The sequence below is a fragment of the Myripristis murdjan genome, chromosome 24 (assembly GCF_902150065.1).
Source record: "Myripristis murdjan chromosome 24, fMyrMur1.1, whole genome shotgun sequence".
NCBI lineage: Eukaryota > Metazoa > Chordata > Actinopteri > Holocentriformes > Holocentridae > Myripristis > Myripristis murdjan.
Genome location: NC_044003.1, coordinates 31,427,755 through 31,443,816, shown reverse-complemented (window position 1 = coordinate 31,443,816; position 16,062 = coordinate 31,427,755). Strand labels below are relative to the sequence as shown.

The 16,062-nt window shown below is 40.9% G+C and overlaps 1 protein-coding gene across 2 annotated transcripts in view; it reads right to left on the bottom strand.

The window, feature by feature from the left end:
• Positions 1–16,062, bottom strand: part of LOC115355795 (E3 ubiquitin-protein ligase RNF19A) — a 33,534-nt gene that overhangs the window by 5,052 nt on the left and 12,420 nt on the right. For both annotated transcript variants that reach the window (XM_030046679.1, XM_030046680.1), the window contains exons 3-7: positions 13,821–14,311; positions 7,997–8,202; positions 6,864–7,011; positions 4,241–4,403; positions 3,386–3,500 (exon numbers count right to left, since the gene is read on the bottom strand). In XM_030046679.1, the coding sequence (XP_029902539.1) occupies positions 3,386–3,500; positions 4,241–4,403; positions 6,864–7,011; positions 7,997–8,202; positions 13,821–14,311 (1,123 nt within the window). The remainder of the gene's footprint in view (positions 1–3,385; positions 3,501–4,240; positions 4,404–6,863; positions 7,012–7,996; positions 8,203–13,820; positions 14,312–16,062) is intronic.

Genomic DNA, 16,062 nt, shown 5'->3' with positions numbered 1-16,062 from the left:
CAGCAACAGGGTGAAACCAGAGCGAGAGGATGAGCCTGCCAGCTGCACAGTTCAGAGAAAGCGACAAGTGAAAGGGAGAGAGTGTGCACTTGTTTGTGTGTGGTGAAGGGAGAGAAAGAGCAAGGCAGGGAGATGAGGCAGCAGGGGAGAGAGGGTGAGACAGACACGAAGAGAGAGAGGTGCAGAGACAAAAGATGAGAAATTATGATAAAACGTTAGAAAGAAAGCCAATGTCATCCATGAGAACAGAAAAGTCTTTACAGGGTAAAAGAAAAAGAAAGAGGGCAGAGAGAGGACTGACAGGGATGAACAGAGGGAGGGATACACGGGGGTGGGAGGTGAGGGTGAAAGGGTACAACGCAGCCAAATGTGCATATGTGAGGAGGGTGGAGGGGTGGGGGGGTTGATGTCAGTGCACAGTGCGGTGATGACTTTGACAGTGCCGAGGCTGCATGAAGCTGCGAAGCTCCTAAAGTCTTTCAGGATTTATGTCCCAGCCAGACATGCTACCTAGGCATGACTCATCAAAAATGTCTAAAGCACAAGAGCTACTCTGTGACTACTCCAGCATGTGTGAGGCAGCAGTAATGAAGCAAAGTGGGATTTGTGTGTGTGTGTGTGTGTGTGTGTACATGCGTGTGTCTGTGTGTGTGTATGGGGACCTGGTCGGTTTATCAACATGAGTGGGTGCTCATATGGCAGCACAGGAGCAGGTTTCCACCGGCTTGTATGAGTAAAGCTGCATGTTTAAATGTGTGTGGGTGCCTGTAATAACAGTGAATGTACTGAGCGTTTTAGCGTTTGGTGATGACTGTGCTCTGCTAATTTTGGGCATACAATCACAAAATGACCATGAGGCTTCAATGTACAATATGCAATATTTTGCTTGTTCAAAGGTGCAAATGACCATTATGCAGCACCGGGGGTTCACCGAGTGGTATCAATCAGTATCATTCAATCCACTGTTACTGTGATGAAGATTTCGAGCTCACAAATACACCCACACCCACACACACACCGAGCCAGGCTGATGTTGGCTGCATCGGGCAGCAGTCGCCTGGAGAGTCTGGTGTTAGCAACACACACACATTTCAGTCTGTTGCATGGCTGGACTCAGTTTGGAATAACATTATTACAGGGAACAAACCGCCTCCATGGAACTAATGAGCAGAGTTAGACTGGTTGTTCAGGTATAAGCAACATGTGCTCTGTGTAACTAAGTCAGCCTTAGCAATTAGCAAGACTCCTGCTTTCTCTTTCACTCTAAACCTCCATGACCATTGTGGCTTCTTGCATATGCAGTATGTAGCCTAAAATGTATGTTTGTCATGTTTCCTGTGGCTGCTGCTTGACTTGATACTTGTTGCAGCTCTTTTAAACACTTCTAACTTTATGAATGATTATAATGATTATATGATTAATTATGATGAATAAAACAGCCTTCTATTAAACTTGTAATTGAGTCTGTATACAGATGTAGACAGCAGTAGCAGCTAGATGGCTATAATATATCATAAAATCACAGTATTCCTTTAAGTAGCCCACAAACTGTCACCATTAAGGACCCCATGAAATGGACCCTTACTTTCTTTTGCGACAACGGCCCCGACCCCGTAAAATTACCCCGAAGTTCCGGTGTGGGAAACGGGCCTATAGTGCAGGGAAGGATCATTCACAAGTGCAAACCAACAGAACAGGCCAAACCCTGACCCAGTGGGATATCAGTTTGGGAGAGAAATTGAAAGGATAGGTGGATGAGAGAGGATGTTTACCAATGGTTCTATATCAGGTTGCATATTCGTATGTGCTTGCACACAGAATTTGTATTTGTACAGTATTTGAGGTAGAGTCACCTTCATTTTGAGGGTTGTCAATCATCAATGGCTCCACAGTATTTTCATGTCATGGAGCCCTAAACAGATGAGCGTTAGACACAAAACCCCCCATTTGATTGGAATTCATCCCAAAGGCCTCCAATATTTTTATTGTTAGACATGACTGCATATATGATTTAAATAGGTGTTTAGACTGAGAAAAACAAACAAAAAAAAGTTTGGAGGTTATGAAAAATATAGTCATTCTGATTTTCTAAACTTTGGTTCTTGGTCAAGCCCAGTGTACATTCTTTCTTACTGTTTGTCAGTATGTCTCTATGGATCCTGCAGTGCCTGTGATTATTCTGGTTCAGTGAGGCAGTGACAACTTGGAAAGGTCAGTCAATGACTAATGATGTGGTTGTCTGCGTATACACATATAAACACAAATCTTCTAACGATCATGAAGCTGAAGTACTAAAAGTCACAATTAATTTGAGGACGCTCATCCATATCTGAGCAGTTCAATACATTGTTTCCGCATCTTCACTAGCTCTTTCCTGGACCATGTGCTTTTAGTTATTCTGTTTCAGCAGAGTGTATTTGGTAATGGCTTTAAGTCAGCATGGGTTTAACAAACTGGCCTCAAAAGCGGCTAGGAATGAGGCTGCGGCTTATCTTAAAGTACCTTATAGGAGCTTGACGGTTTGAGGTCAGTTTGACACTCCAGCTTACTTTCCAACAGTAGTCGAACGCAGGATGGAGCTCACAACTGAATTCTCTAGGGATACACTGAGCTGCAACATTGCTATCCATAATCATAGGCTGGGAGCACACCTGCAAGTAAGTGATCAAGAGACTTAGGGTAAAGTGTTTATGTGTTACAGACTTCCATAATCACTGCTCGTTTCTCGCAACAGCGAGGGAGTTGGCGGATTGCTAAGTTGTTAAGTTTGAACTTTTCATTTGAGGTGGGAAAACACCCTCAAATTAAAGCGTACTGCATGCTAACCACATAATCACTGTGACATTTGAAATCCAAATCATTGCTTATGTGTAGTTTTATGGCAGCATGGTTATGGCCACTGTCTCCATTTTTGACAACAGAAATGTAAGGTAGTATTTTATGTACTGCCAGGCCTACAGTGGCTTTCTAAACGTTAGCCGTATAATGACTGAATAAGTGTGGACTGTGCGTCTCTTTCTGTGCTTGTATGTGTCTGACTGCTTGTACAGGTGTGCGTGCCAGACACTGGAGTGTGGACATATCTGAGGTCTCGTCTGCAGTCCTGAATCATTGTCTTGGCTCCGAGTATCTCCTTTCTTTCCAAATGTATACTGTTTCAACCAGATCTGTTCTCAAAGGATACATAATGGAACATTTGATGTAACCATAGCTTAGTATAACAGCAATAAATATCTGATTAATGAGCATATCTAGCATATTTAGGACTCTTTGTAATCTTTGTTATTTTTCATCAGTACTCTTTCAAAAGCTTATTTTGCCCTCTTATCACTATATTTGCTGTGCAGAGAAGAGGGTGTTGCCTGTGCTGCTGTTTCTTCCTTACCCACAGAGACAGCTGCTATGACCGGTGACACAAACACTGACATCATCACTCCACTTGCCACGGTCAAGTAGTGCTTACTTCCTGAGATATTGTTTTTCTTACAGCGACCATGGACCTAGAGAGTCAGAAAGACAATATAAATCAGATGATGGGCATTTTATTTGTAACTTCCAAACTGTAAATGAGCATATTCATTACATTTACTCCCTTAGCATAGGATTGCATATGAATCAAGATTATTCCATGCATTAATGGAAGAGTTCGCCCAAAATAAATAAAAAAAAAAAATATATATATATATTTTTTACTTATCCCTAGTGCATTTTATCTGTTTAGGGTTTCTGGACTATTCTACATGAAGAAACTCTTTTGCACAAGTTTCCAGGCTGTCAGGTTGGGTTTTTATTAGTATGATTATTATTATTATTGTTGTTGTTGTTTTCTTGTGGAGCTCAAACCAAAAGCAGCAGCTCTTTTCCAAAAACAATTACACAGATACCTGCCGTTATCCACAGCACTCAGGGAGGAAGAGTTTTGCTGACTATTTCCTGCCAAAGACCACTGGCAAACTATTTGAGGTGTTCTTTGGTAGCACAAACCTCAGTGAATGACACAGAAACGATCTAGATAGGTTGATTCCAGGAGGTTTCTGTTTTTCATACTAAGGTTGGTCAGGTCATCCAAAAACTGAAATTTTTCCAAATCATTCAAATTCATGTGCACTATATGCTTTGGACAGCCTGGGCTTCCATATGGGAGATGTTTGGGTAATGCAGCTGTCTTCAGTAACACAACTGAATCCAAAATTCAAACCAGTAATGTGACACAAATCAGGGTGTATTGCTCATTTTGTACCTTGCGACCCATGTAGATGGGTATGCCCACGATGATGACCGGGATGGCGATGCCTGCTATGAGAGAGATGACCACCGGTGCTCCTAGCAACATGCCCACCTGCCACAGAACCTTGCGGGTTTGCGACCATGGCTTCTTCCCCCAGAACGTACAGCCTGAGGGACTGAGACAGACGCGAGACACAAACAGAGACAACAGGACGGACCAAGAGCGAAACATGAGAAGAGGGACAAATCTGAGCCAGAATAAATGACAGTTAGATTCAGAATTCTTCTCTAATCAAAGATGCAAAGTGCTTACACAAAGATGAAAAGACAAGTATAAAGGATAACAAATTAAACTGACTTAGTAAATGCAAGGTGCAAAAAAAGAGCAGGGGGTACAACATCAAGGTTACAAACAAAGTTAAAGGAGAGGTAAAAAATGTCAAAAAAAAAAAGACAAAAAGAGTTCATTTAAAAGTTCGTTTAAAAAGACGGGTTTTAAGACGAGATTTAAAAGAAGATACGGAATTTGCTAGCCAGAGGGAGACAAAGAGACTTTAAGAGATTTTAGAGATGATCCTTAGCTGAAGGAAACATGACTGAGCAGCCCACTGTCACTTGTCAACTACAAATCAGAATCAAACAGAAAACCTACATTTCTGGCTACCAGCTTAGCAGAAAAGTTACCGAGACAGAATTGGATAGGAGCTGTTAAATTAAAGGAGCTGGATAAAACAATGTCAGATTTATTATCACTGAACTGCTTTTAATGTCAGCTACACATGATGAAATGCTTTAACATTGCTGGCTACACTGGGTTTCAGGGGGACATGGAGCAGTGTGTGGTCTGCATAACAGAAAATAGTGTTACAAATTATATTTCCCAATAAGTGGTTCACTATGAAACAGTTGATTTTGTTCGCCAGACTACCTGTTGGAGCCTTGCTTTAGTCCCCCACAACACTCCACACTTCGAATGTACAAATTTGTCCACACACAAACACACTGACGCACACCTACAATACATCCACACACACAAGCATAAACTCTAATCCCACAATCCCGCAAAATCACAGTCATCCAGGTCATGGCTCCTCACGCAGCCAATGAAATGCCTGACAAACCGGCCCACTGGCACCAACCTAACCCAGTTTCTTAGTCTGAGCCTATCATAACTGAAAGTGAATGATCTCATCCCCATCATTTAAGCTTTGCACAGCCTCCCTGAAATATGGCCATCTGCAGCTACCATCCATTTCACCTTGCTGTAGGTTAAAAGGAAAAGCCTAGTGATTAAAGTCTGGGGGTTTACTCTGTCACTTGCTATGAAAAATACAGATCACATAATTGAAAATTAAGCATCCGAGCAGCTCTCCTTTTCTCTTTTTCAACTGTTTTAGGTTAAGGCTTTCTAAAAAATGGTCCTGAAATGCAGCATCACTGCATCACTTCCAATCTCTCAGCATACTGTTTAATCTTAATCATGCAGTAATTAGCTTGTTGCAGCAGCACATACTGATGATATAAGCAACGCTAATAGTGCCTTGAGGCGATTTCCCAGAGCACAAGTTTATAGTACAGGAGCAAATATCACTTTGGGGTGCTAAAGGCCTAAGTGGGGGGGGGGTAATGGTGAGATATTTTAGTTGTGCTCTGTTGTTTTGAACTGGCAGATCTGCTGTGAGGTGCTAAAAGCTTTGTCCTTCTATAGGACATTGGGCTGTTTTTGTAGTGTGAAAGGCAGACATGGATGACAGGAGAAGGAGGGGGGAGGGGGAGGACAAAGGAAAGGAGAAGATGGCAGGAAAATGTGGTTCATGGAAATGCAAGGACACAGACTCTCTCTGACATATGCACCGACACACAAGTTCACTCTGTTAGAGCTCAAGACATAAACCAATTAACACATGAAAATCATATTCCTGTCTAAAATATTATACCCACATCTACACCTTGCCAGCTACATCTAATATAAGTCTTGACTGAACCTTGGCCAGCGGAGAGATTTAACCGCTTCTTTAAATTTAGCTACTCAGCCTCAAGTCAGTCCCTCAGTTTAAGTTACATACATTGCCATCTGCCGCATGGAAATATGGAGGCAGATAGAGCTGATTAATTGATGACAAGTCAGCAGTGGCTCCTCTCCAGGACTGGAAAAATCAATGGCAGCCGAGACGAAAGTGCCGTTTAAAGTAGTGCAGCTTCAAAACAATGACACGGACACGGCTTGCTGACTGGCTAGTTGTTCATCTCATGCTACCTATTGCTTTAGACCCATTTTAGATGAGATAACGGTGTTTTTGGCATTTGCCACTGAATACCGTCATTACGTTGTCATCCTGCAAGAAGAAGAAGAAGAGAGCATCACTTCTTGTAAATGCCGGCATTGAACGAGTGCCATCAGGCGTTATCTCGCCTCACAGCACCCCGAGGCAAGGATCAAATTCTGCTGCTCTTTCTCTGGTAAGGCTCATTTTTAACCGCCCAGGTCCCAGAAACCAAGGTTGTTTAAGTGCACAACCTCTTTTCAAGGTGAATAAAATCCTAGTTTCCCGTTGGAGACAGGAGCTGGCTGTGCATGTGAATGTGTACGCATGCATAAATATGAGCGACTTGTGCGCACAGCTGTGGCTTGGTACCTGAGGTAGTGCACATCGGTGATCTCCTGCATACACAGCCAACAAAACTGACAGGCACACACAGTGCAGTTCATACGGTTACAGCTGCCATCATTGGTCTTCATGATGTAGGCACCACAGCGCGGGCATGCTTTGATCTCCTCTGCATCTAGAACAAGAGGGTGAGAATTTGCTCATCAACCTTAACCCCTTGATGATTTGTGCAATGAGTTTTCCTTAAATTTCCTGTTGAGTAGCTTAAAAAAAACAACATTTTTTTTCTATAGTATATGACAAGGTCACACGCATATTTAGTATCTGGATATTTGGATCGATTTGTTGAAGCTACATAATACTTACACTGCAAAAACTCAAAATCTTACCAAGATTATTTGTCTTATTTCAAGTCAAAAAATGTTTTATTCCTAGTCAAAATATCGCATTTCACTTAAAATAAGACATGATCACCTCAGAAGTAACTTGTTTTTAGACAACTGTCTCTTGTTTCAAGTGAAAATTTGCTTGTTTCATTGGCAAAAATTGGTTTCTTGTTTCTAGCTAATTTTCACTTATTTCAAGTGATTTTTCACTTTTTCCACTGGCAAATTTTGCCAATGAAACAAGCAAATTTTCACTTGTTTCAAGTGAATTTTCACTTGAAAAAAGTGAAAATTGTCTAAAAACAATTTACTTCTGAGGTGATCATGTCTTATTTTAAGTGTAATGAGATATTTTGACTAGAAATAAGACATTTTTGACTTGAAATAAGACAAATAATCTTGGTAAGATTTTGCGTTTTTGCAGTTTATAGCTGCAGAATTACATCAAATAGAAAATACATTACATGTCTTTGGCATTATTTTCCACACATTTCACTTTAATTCAGCAGGACATGTTTAGCATTTTAGGAAACCTTTGAATCTCCATCAGAATTTCAAATAAAGTTCTGTAAGTTTGAACAGAGCTCAGACAAATCCCCCAATGTGACTTGCAGGGCTTAAGGGTTAACTTAAAAAAAAGCCAACACTGAAGGAAAGCCTCTGGGAAAGACTGTAACACAGTATTTCAGGGGGAAAACAAGCCCTAAATTATTAGGTATCGTGTAAGTGTTGTGATAAAGAAAAAGAAAATGATGCAGTAGCTGCCCCCCGTACCTCCTCCGGGTTCTTCATTGAAGACGTACAGTGTGGAGGCATCATTGCCGCCTGAGGTGTGGCGGGCTCGCTGGCGCCGGGCCTGGTCACACGTCTGGTCAGGATGCCACAGCTGGCGGCAGTGGTAGCAGAACTCGGTGTCACATCCCTCACGGCCGCAGCTCAGCTTGGGACACTCGGCGCAGCCATAAGCTATCACGGCATAGCTGTAGAGAGAGAGAAACTGTGGATAAAATGAATGGATGTAAAGAATATGAGGGATTCTGTTTGCTTTCCCTCCTTCCACAGGGAGGCCAGATGGGCAGCTACAAAACAGAACCAGGCAAGAATCAGGTAGGGATTCAGTATCTTGCTCAAGGATACTTAATAGTGAATTATTGCCCGAGTGATATGGGATTTTTGAGACCAATACCAATTTTAGAAGGGAACAATTCCATTACCAATATGGCATCCAATACAGTGATTTTTTTGATCTGGAATCAAAGCTTCTGTGTGGATTGTGTACCAATTTTGCACCTGTACTCAGAAGGCTGCTTTCCTACACAAATAATGTTATAAAGAAATTCAATTGTCACCCAATTCTAGAAATGAACACTGAAAAACAAAGAATGAATAAATAGACTAAATAAACATCAGTACTGTTCCATATAACACTGCAAAAACTCAAAATCTTACCAAGATTATTTGTCTTATTTCAAGTCAAAAATGTCTTATGCCTAGTCAAAATATCTCATTACACTTAAAATAAGACATGATCACCTCAGAAGTAACTTGTTTTTAGACAAGTGTCTCTTGTTTCAAGTGAAAATTTGCTTGAAACAAGTGAAAATTTGCTTGTTTCATTGGCAAAATTTGTTTCTTGTTTCTAGCTAATTTTCACTTATTTCAAGTGAATTTTCACTTTTTCCACTGGCAAATTTTGCCAATGAAACAAGCAAATTTTCACTTGTTTCAAGTGAATTTTCACTTGAAACAAGTGAAAATTGTCTAAAAACAAGTTACTTCTGAGGTGATCATGTCTTATTTTAATTATAAGTGTAATGAGATATTTTGACTAGAAATAAGACATTTTTGACTTGAAATAAGACAAATAATCTTGGTAAGATTTTGAGTTTTTGCAGTGCAGTCAACTGCTGACCAATTAAATAAAGAACAAATTTAAAAAATGGTCTCACTGCATCATCCATAGATTTCCATTGACTATGTTTGATTCACAAGGAACAGATGACTGAACAACAAAGTTTGTCTGTCTCTCAATTAGCTTATGCCTAACAGTCTGTATTGTGCTTGTGTGGACTTGCTCGTGTATAAAATGTTACCAAAGAAAACAGCAAAAACTGAATTATCTGCTACATATTCTACACCTCATGACTCTAAGAGGCCTGGAAAAGTTCTCAGAAAACAGATGGTTATAGGATTGTGACATTGCGGGCTGTTGAAATCATTCAAGCCAGTCAAATTTCGTTTGGGAACAGATCTGCACTGTTGCTCTTTTCTTTGATGTTACAGAAACCAAGGAAAGCAGCACAGTCCTGTGGCCATCCCTTTCATTTCTCTGCCATGTCACAGACCACCGGCTGTGGGTCAAACTTCATACATCAAACTGTTAGCATAGCCTGCTGGGAAATACGCCCTCACATCTCCGTCATTCAGCAGAGTTTTCAAACTGTTGACCTTTCATCAACTGTACAGTAGCTAGTTTAACTGACTCACTACAATAGCCAGTCTAAACTGGAAAGATAGTTTTCATTTTTATTCAGGTCGGGGTAAATGATCAGTCTGTCCACCTGTCGACTTGTCAGTGTCTTTGTTCTCACTATCTCAGTACCATTTTTAAATGCAATTTCCAATATTATTTACTCATCAGGAACAATCAGAATATGCATGTTGCTAATATACCAGAGGACATCGACATTATGGTCATAACTCTTCTTATAATGAGGGAACACAACATTGTGTATGTAGCTAACGTATTATGTAGTGTTTCAATAAGAGAACATCTTTGGAAGAACAATAAACACCTTTTCAGATAGTAGTCAGATATGGCATTATATATTCATATGACAAGTATGGAAATTATTATTATGTTGAGAGAACACAGGATTGAAGGCACATAGGGCTGTTTCAGTGAGAAATATTACAGACAGAACGTAAGACCTGTGAGGGACTGCTGCAGAGAGAGAGAGAGAGAGAGAGAGAGAGAGAGAGAGAGAGGGAGAGAGAGAGATGGTTGAGCAAGGTAGACAGTGAGTGGACAGAGAGCAGAAGCAGCCAAAACAAATGTTTTGGAAAGCTTTTGACTCTGATCCACACCACCCCCACCCCATCCCTGGCCAAGGCTTTGAATATTCGCTGTTGATCACTACCGAAGCTCTGGAGTCCAAAAGGTGGAGTGAGGACAGCTCTAGCTTCAACTGAGAACTTGTTGTACCTGGTCAGAAAAACAAACCAGGAGAACATTTTTTTGGGGGAGCGTGTATAAGAAACTCCCCATAAAACTTAAATCATATTCGATAAAAGGCTGGCTACGTGTGATCAGCTTCTCTGAGACTCAATTTACATAAAAAATACATTTTCACAAGCAGTTCATGTAGCTTCGAGCTATGCTGAAATATTCAGTGTTGATTCTCACTCAAAAATACAAGCAAAAACATGGGTGGGGTGGGGGGGTACACAATGTACAGTACAATGCATTCACATAGACACAAGTGTGTGAGCACAGAGTAAAAAATACACATTTTGCAACACGTTCCCAAAGCCGACATAATCTCCAGCTAAGCCGCTGTCACTAAGACCTCTAGGAATGTGTGTATGTTAGGGACACGGGAATACACACGCCACAGCTGTGAATGACGAGCTTACGTAATGCAGCAACACTTCAAAGGCTATACTTTCTCCATCACCTTATGCTCCGCTGCATACTCCAGGCATTATTAATGCTTTCAAAGAAGCCTTTTAAACTTCATTCATTCACTGTGATGTTTGAAAGTCCAGAATCCTGCATCGCTGTTCAGGATCGGCTGTGTTACAGATACTTTAGATACCAGACTAGTTGTTTTTCTGTGTCATATTTTATTCACCACAGCATCAGACAGATCGGTGTATTGATTTTTGCTCCAGTCATTCATCAGGAGCAGACTGGGAGCACAGACAGTCAGTCTACCACCCAGTCCAGCACACTGTCAGAGAAAGACAGGGGGTCCATACCGCCTAGAAGCATGAATACTCACTGAGCGCAAGTTCAAACACACACACACACACATACACAAACCTCCATGACGATTTCCCATCAGCACTCCTATCCTGTTACCCTTCCACACAAGAAACAGTGTACGATACGGCAATGAATCTGTGTGCTGTGTCATGCACGTGTCCTCAACAACAGCACAGAAACACACACTGTCTGTGGTCAGGGAACAAAAACACTGCACTGCACTGCAGAGCCAAAGCCTGGCAAAATGTTATGGGATGAAAGGTGGCATTTCTGCCATCCGCCATCTAGCCCAAAAGCCCCATGTCTGGGATTTGCAAGAAATTCTAAAAATAGTGCTGCACGGAGCCACACTACGTTTTGTTCCATGAGATAAAATACATACAGTGGAATTTAATCCTTTAGGTACTTTTTCATGTGGACTTTTGCTATTGAAATGATACTCATATAGGAAAGAGGATTAGATCAGTCAACCATAACTGTCTCGTGGTTTGCAGTGAAGTATATATGAACAATAGCAACTATCAAACCGTTCAGTGTAGCGCACTTTGTGCTACATTTCTGTAATTTACTTCGTTTCTGTAGCCACTTTCCCTCTAACAGGTTTTATCAGCTTCTAGTGTTTTGTGATTGCCTACATTTCCCAGAATGCCCCCAGCCTTTGCCCTTCCAGCACATTAAGGATAAATTGATGCCCAGGCGTGGGGCATCATTTTTTGCTGCAGGGACCTCTAAAATTTTGGAATGGTGCCAACGCGGCTGGAGGCTGTCCAGCAGTGTGATTGGACAGTCTGCCGTCCTGGTAATCCTCTCCTTCTCCATGTGAGCTCATCGGGCACTACCATGTTTGCAGCAGATGTAAACAAACATCTTGTTACTGTCAAGACGTCAGAACCCATTGTTTACATTTTAGGAAAAATATAAATGCGGGATATGGTACAAGAGACAACTGTTGACAGTGTCGGCAAACCAAATATAAAGTAAGGCTTAAAATATCTAGTTAGAAATAAATAAATAGTGTCTTGTACCTGGATTGGACCAATGAGGCTACTGTTGGTGGGGAAATTGGTATATCTGCTTCTACTACAATAGATTTCTCTCTGTTGATTCAGTGGACCAATACCAAAATGTAACATTTACCTTTCGCTTTTGTTTAAAGTTGATGACTTTTTTTTTTTTTTTTTTTTTTTTTTTTTTGGCAATTGTAGCTACACAGGAAACATAGGAAATGGCATTGCATGATCTGTTTCTCCACTTATCCACTTATCCCCTAATCCAGCATTTATTTGGCCATATAACTTTTAGATTTCTTCAAATAGATTCTTGAATAGTTTGACTTACACGTGAAAAATAAGCTTGACTCAACCAGCTCATTTCAGCCCTTTATACTCCTAAACGCTCAAGTCTGTTTTGTCTCAGTGTGGGCAAGTGTTATCACTGTAATCATGACTTTACCAGCCTTTGGAATTCATGCCCAATTTAGCTTTTACATGCTGTCACTTCATCCATCAAAGGCTCAGTCAATCAATCTGACACTGAAAAACGTCTTCAATGCAGTGGGATGACAGGACTTCAACAAGAGATGTCATGATGCACTGTGAAATTAGGGTTTTAAGTTTTTTAAGATAATTACAGTGGAATGCTATTGTGTATCTGAGGATATTAATAGCTGTAAGTTTCTCAAGAATCTAGAGAGGTCTACTTATTTTCTCTATGCAGGTTTCCTTTCTACATACTACATGTAGTTTTCAGTGTTGGGGAATCCGTGGTGTGTGTCTTTTTACTCAAGGATTTGGACTTGAAGGTGTACTTCACCCATAATGCATCGTTTTTGTATCAAGTGCCCATCATGTGTTGCCTTTAATCCCCCAACAAAGAAAGTTTTACTCACAAGCCTTTATCATAAATTCCTGTTTCCAGAAACACTGACCATCTCTTACCCAGTGGAAAAGAAGTGTTTAGTTGTGTAAGCACGCTTCATGACCGTGGATGAGAGGATTTTGCAGAAGCAGTTTTAGCAGCGAGATTTGAGGAAAATGAATAGTGTCTGATAGTGTTCTGCTGTTGTAAAAATGTAAAATTCCAGACCTAGTTTCTTTCCAATGGATTGATGATGGGTATTTTTGAAAAACAAGTTTACTGTTGAGGCTTGCAAGTAAAACTGTCTTCATCAGGGACTGAAAGCAGCACGCGGTGAGTACGTGCTTCAAAAATGATGCATTAAAGTCCCCATGAAATGATCTCACATGACTTCCTGTAAAACAGACTATCTGAAATAGTGACATCCTGCACTAACCAATAAAACCCTCACAAATCTTTAAACATCCTCTCTCATCCACTCAAAAAAAATATCCTGTTGGTTTGCACTAGCAACTGATCCTTTCCTGCACTATGTCCCGCCCAAACATGCTGTTTCAACAGGAAATACATCAAATCAACAAAATAAAAGTACATTTCATGGGAGCTTTAAGAGTGAAGTATTCCTTTAAAGGTTTTCTAGTGCAAATGTGGAGGAAATGGCAATGTCTGCTAGAAAACCAGGAAAATACTGCTTGATTTTACTCAGAAATGGACATTGACAGTAATGATTGTGATGGTGGTTTTGGTCCTCACCTGCAGTCAGGTGCAGGGCACCAGCGTGTATCTGGGTCAGCTGCAAGGAAGCGCCTTAACTGGTATTCCTCATAGCGTTCTAGCAGAGCCCGGTCATCAAGGATGGCACGAACATCCAACGGGGCGAGCGTCTCGGGGCACTGCGGGCACGCAATGCCCACCCGGCTCTCTGATATCTCGATGCGCAGGTACTGGCGGAGGCAATCGGAGCATGCTCGGTGGGAACAGGAGGTGAGCCGTGGGAAGTGGCAACGCGGTTGGCTGAGCAGGCACAGTGGGCACTCCTCGAGGTGTTCGCCCAATAGCTGATCCTGACTGGAGGAGGAAAGAGACAGGACGCCGGTGGAGCCGCTGCTGACCCCGCCCACACACTCTGCTGTGGCGCCGCCATCCTCACCCACGTCAGCTGCTGCCATCAGCCCTCCTCCTTCTCCTCTTTCTGTTCCACAAACTCCTGACTCTCCAGCCTCTTCTGCTGTGATGTTCTGGGGCTGACAAAATAACAGAGCACTCAATACAGTTCATACAAAAAAGAAAATCGTCATACTTGCAGTAACACAGAAAAAAATAAAGACTGTGCCCATAGGCGGTTCTAGGGGGTGGCAGGGGGTGGCAGCTGCCCCCCTAGAAAAATGCCTTGCCACCCTAGTTGCCACCCCAATTTCAGACAGTTTATTTATTTATTTTTTAATTGTGGTTATTCGGAAACTGGCTGTTACGAGACTCAAATGTCCGAGTGCAAGTAAATTCAGCAAAAGATGACACTCCTACTATTTAAGGGGTTGATAAATGAATAAATAAATAAATCAAAATATATATTTCTAATGCCACCTTTTGGTTTCCTATTCAATGCTTTACTCATGTACCACAATAATGGAATGTTTTTGAGTTAAAATATCCTCATTTGGGGGTTTTCCAAGCAAATATTGATATATGGGATCGTTTGGTATTAAATTAGCATATATATTTCTGCCACCCCTTAAAATCTCCATGCCACCCTCTTGCCACCCCATGAATATTTGTCTAGATCCGCCCCTGATTGTGCCTCAGTTCACAAAAGAAAGGAATTATTTTAGCGACAGGATTAAGGATCCAGGCAGTAAATGTAAGCAAGTGCAATGTCCTTGCATTTACAGTAACGTCGGCATAGGTGTCTGTACGAGAGGCACACGCACTCGAGCCACTTGGTTTCTTGGCAACAGAATTACTAGAAATTGCAGGGCAATTAAACGAACGCTCTAATGGATTTGAGTGTAAGTAAGCAGCAGATGATAAACAGCAGTTAATGATCTACCACCTCCCCTCAGGTTCTTTCTTGTGTATTCTGAAGCACTTACACGCCAAATTTATTACAGCTAAATTAAAAATGAGACATAACAAATAAACATAACTATATACACAAATAATTAAAATCAATCTATAGTGTATACTTCTGTACTATAAAAATACTCAAACTGAAAAAAAGTGAAAATAGCAACGAGCTATTTAACATATCCTGTTTTATTCTGTATTATTATTCTGTATTATTATGATTATTATCATTATTATTATAATTGTTAACGTTATTATTAAAATGGTTTCCGTTGCAATAACTTCTGCATTGTCTTGCAACAGTTTGCATCACCTCACAATATGGTTTAGGTTCTCTCTCAATAAATTTTGCATTCTCTCGTAATACTTTTCTACTTCGGTACCTTCTGAGCTTTATGTCTATTTCCACTCAGCTGCTCCCAGCACAGAGGTACAGCACCCCAGCATGGATCAGCTCATTGACTTTGACTTTGAACTCAGCATTAATTCTGCTGATATAGTTCTACTGCTCAACAGACACCGTTATGTGAGCGGTGGAAGTAAACTTTAACACATTCTCAGATCAAGAGACCTATGAGCTGAGAGCAGCCGAGCGGAAACAGACATCCAGCTCAGAGGGAACAGAACCTTAAGTAGAAAAGTTTTGAGAGGAAACGGAAAAGTTTTTGCGAAAGAACACAATTTTTTTCTCTGAGAAAACACAAAATATTGTGAGGGAACACAAAATTTATTGCAAGGTAACGCAAAAAATAATAATAATAATCTCACCATGAGCCTTTGGGGACTCCATAGAAGACTACCAATGAACTCTGTACAGGGATATAACAACTTCACCTCAAACTAGATCAAATAAAAATGAGACAAATAAATGTAAATGTTACCAACTCCCACGTCAACTAAGGTCAAAAGTCAAGCTGAATAACAAGTACTA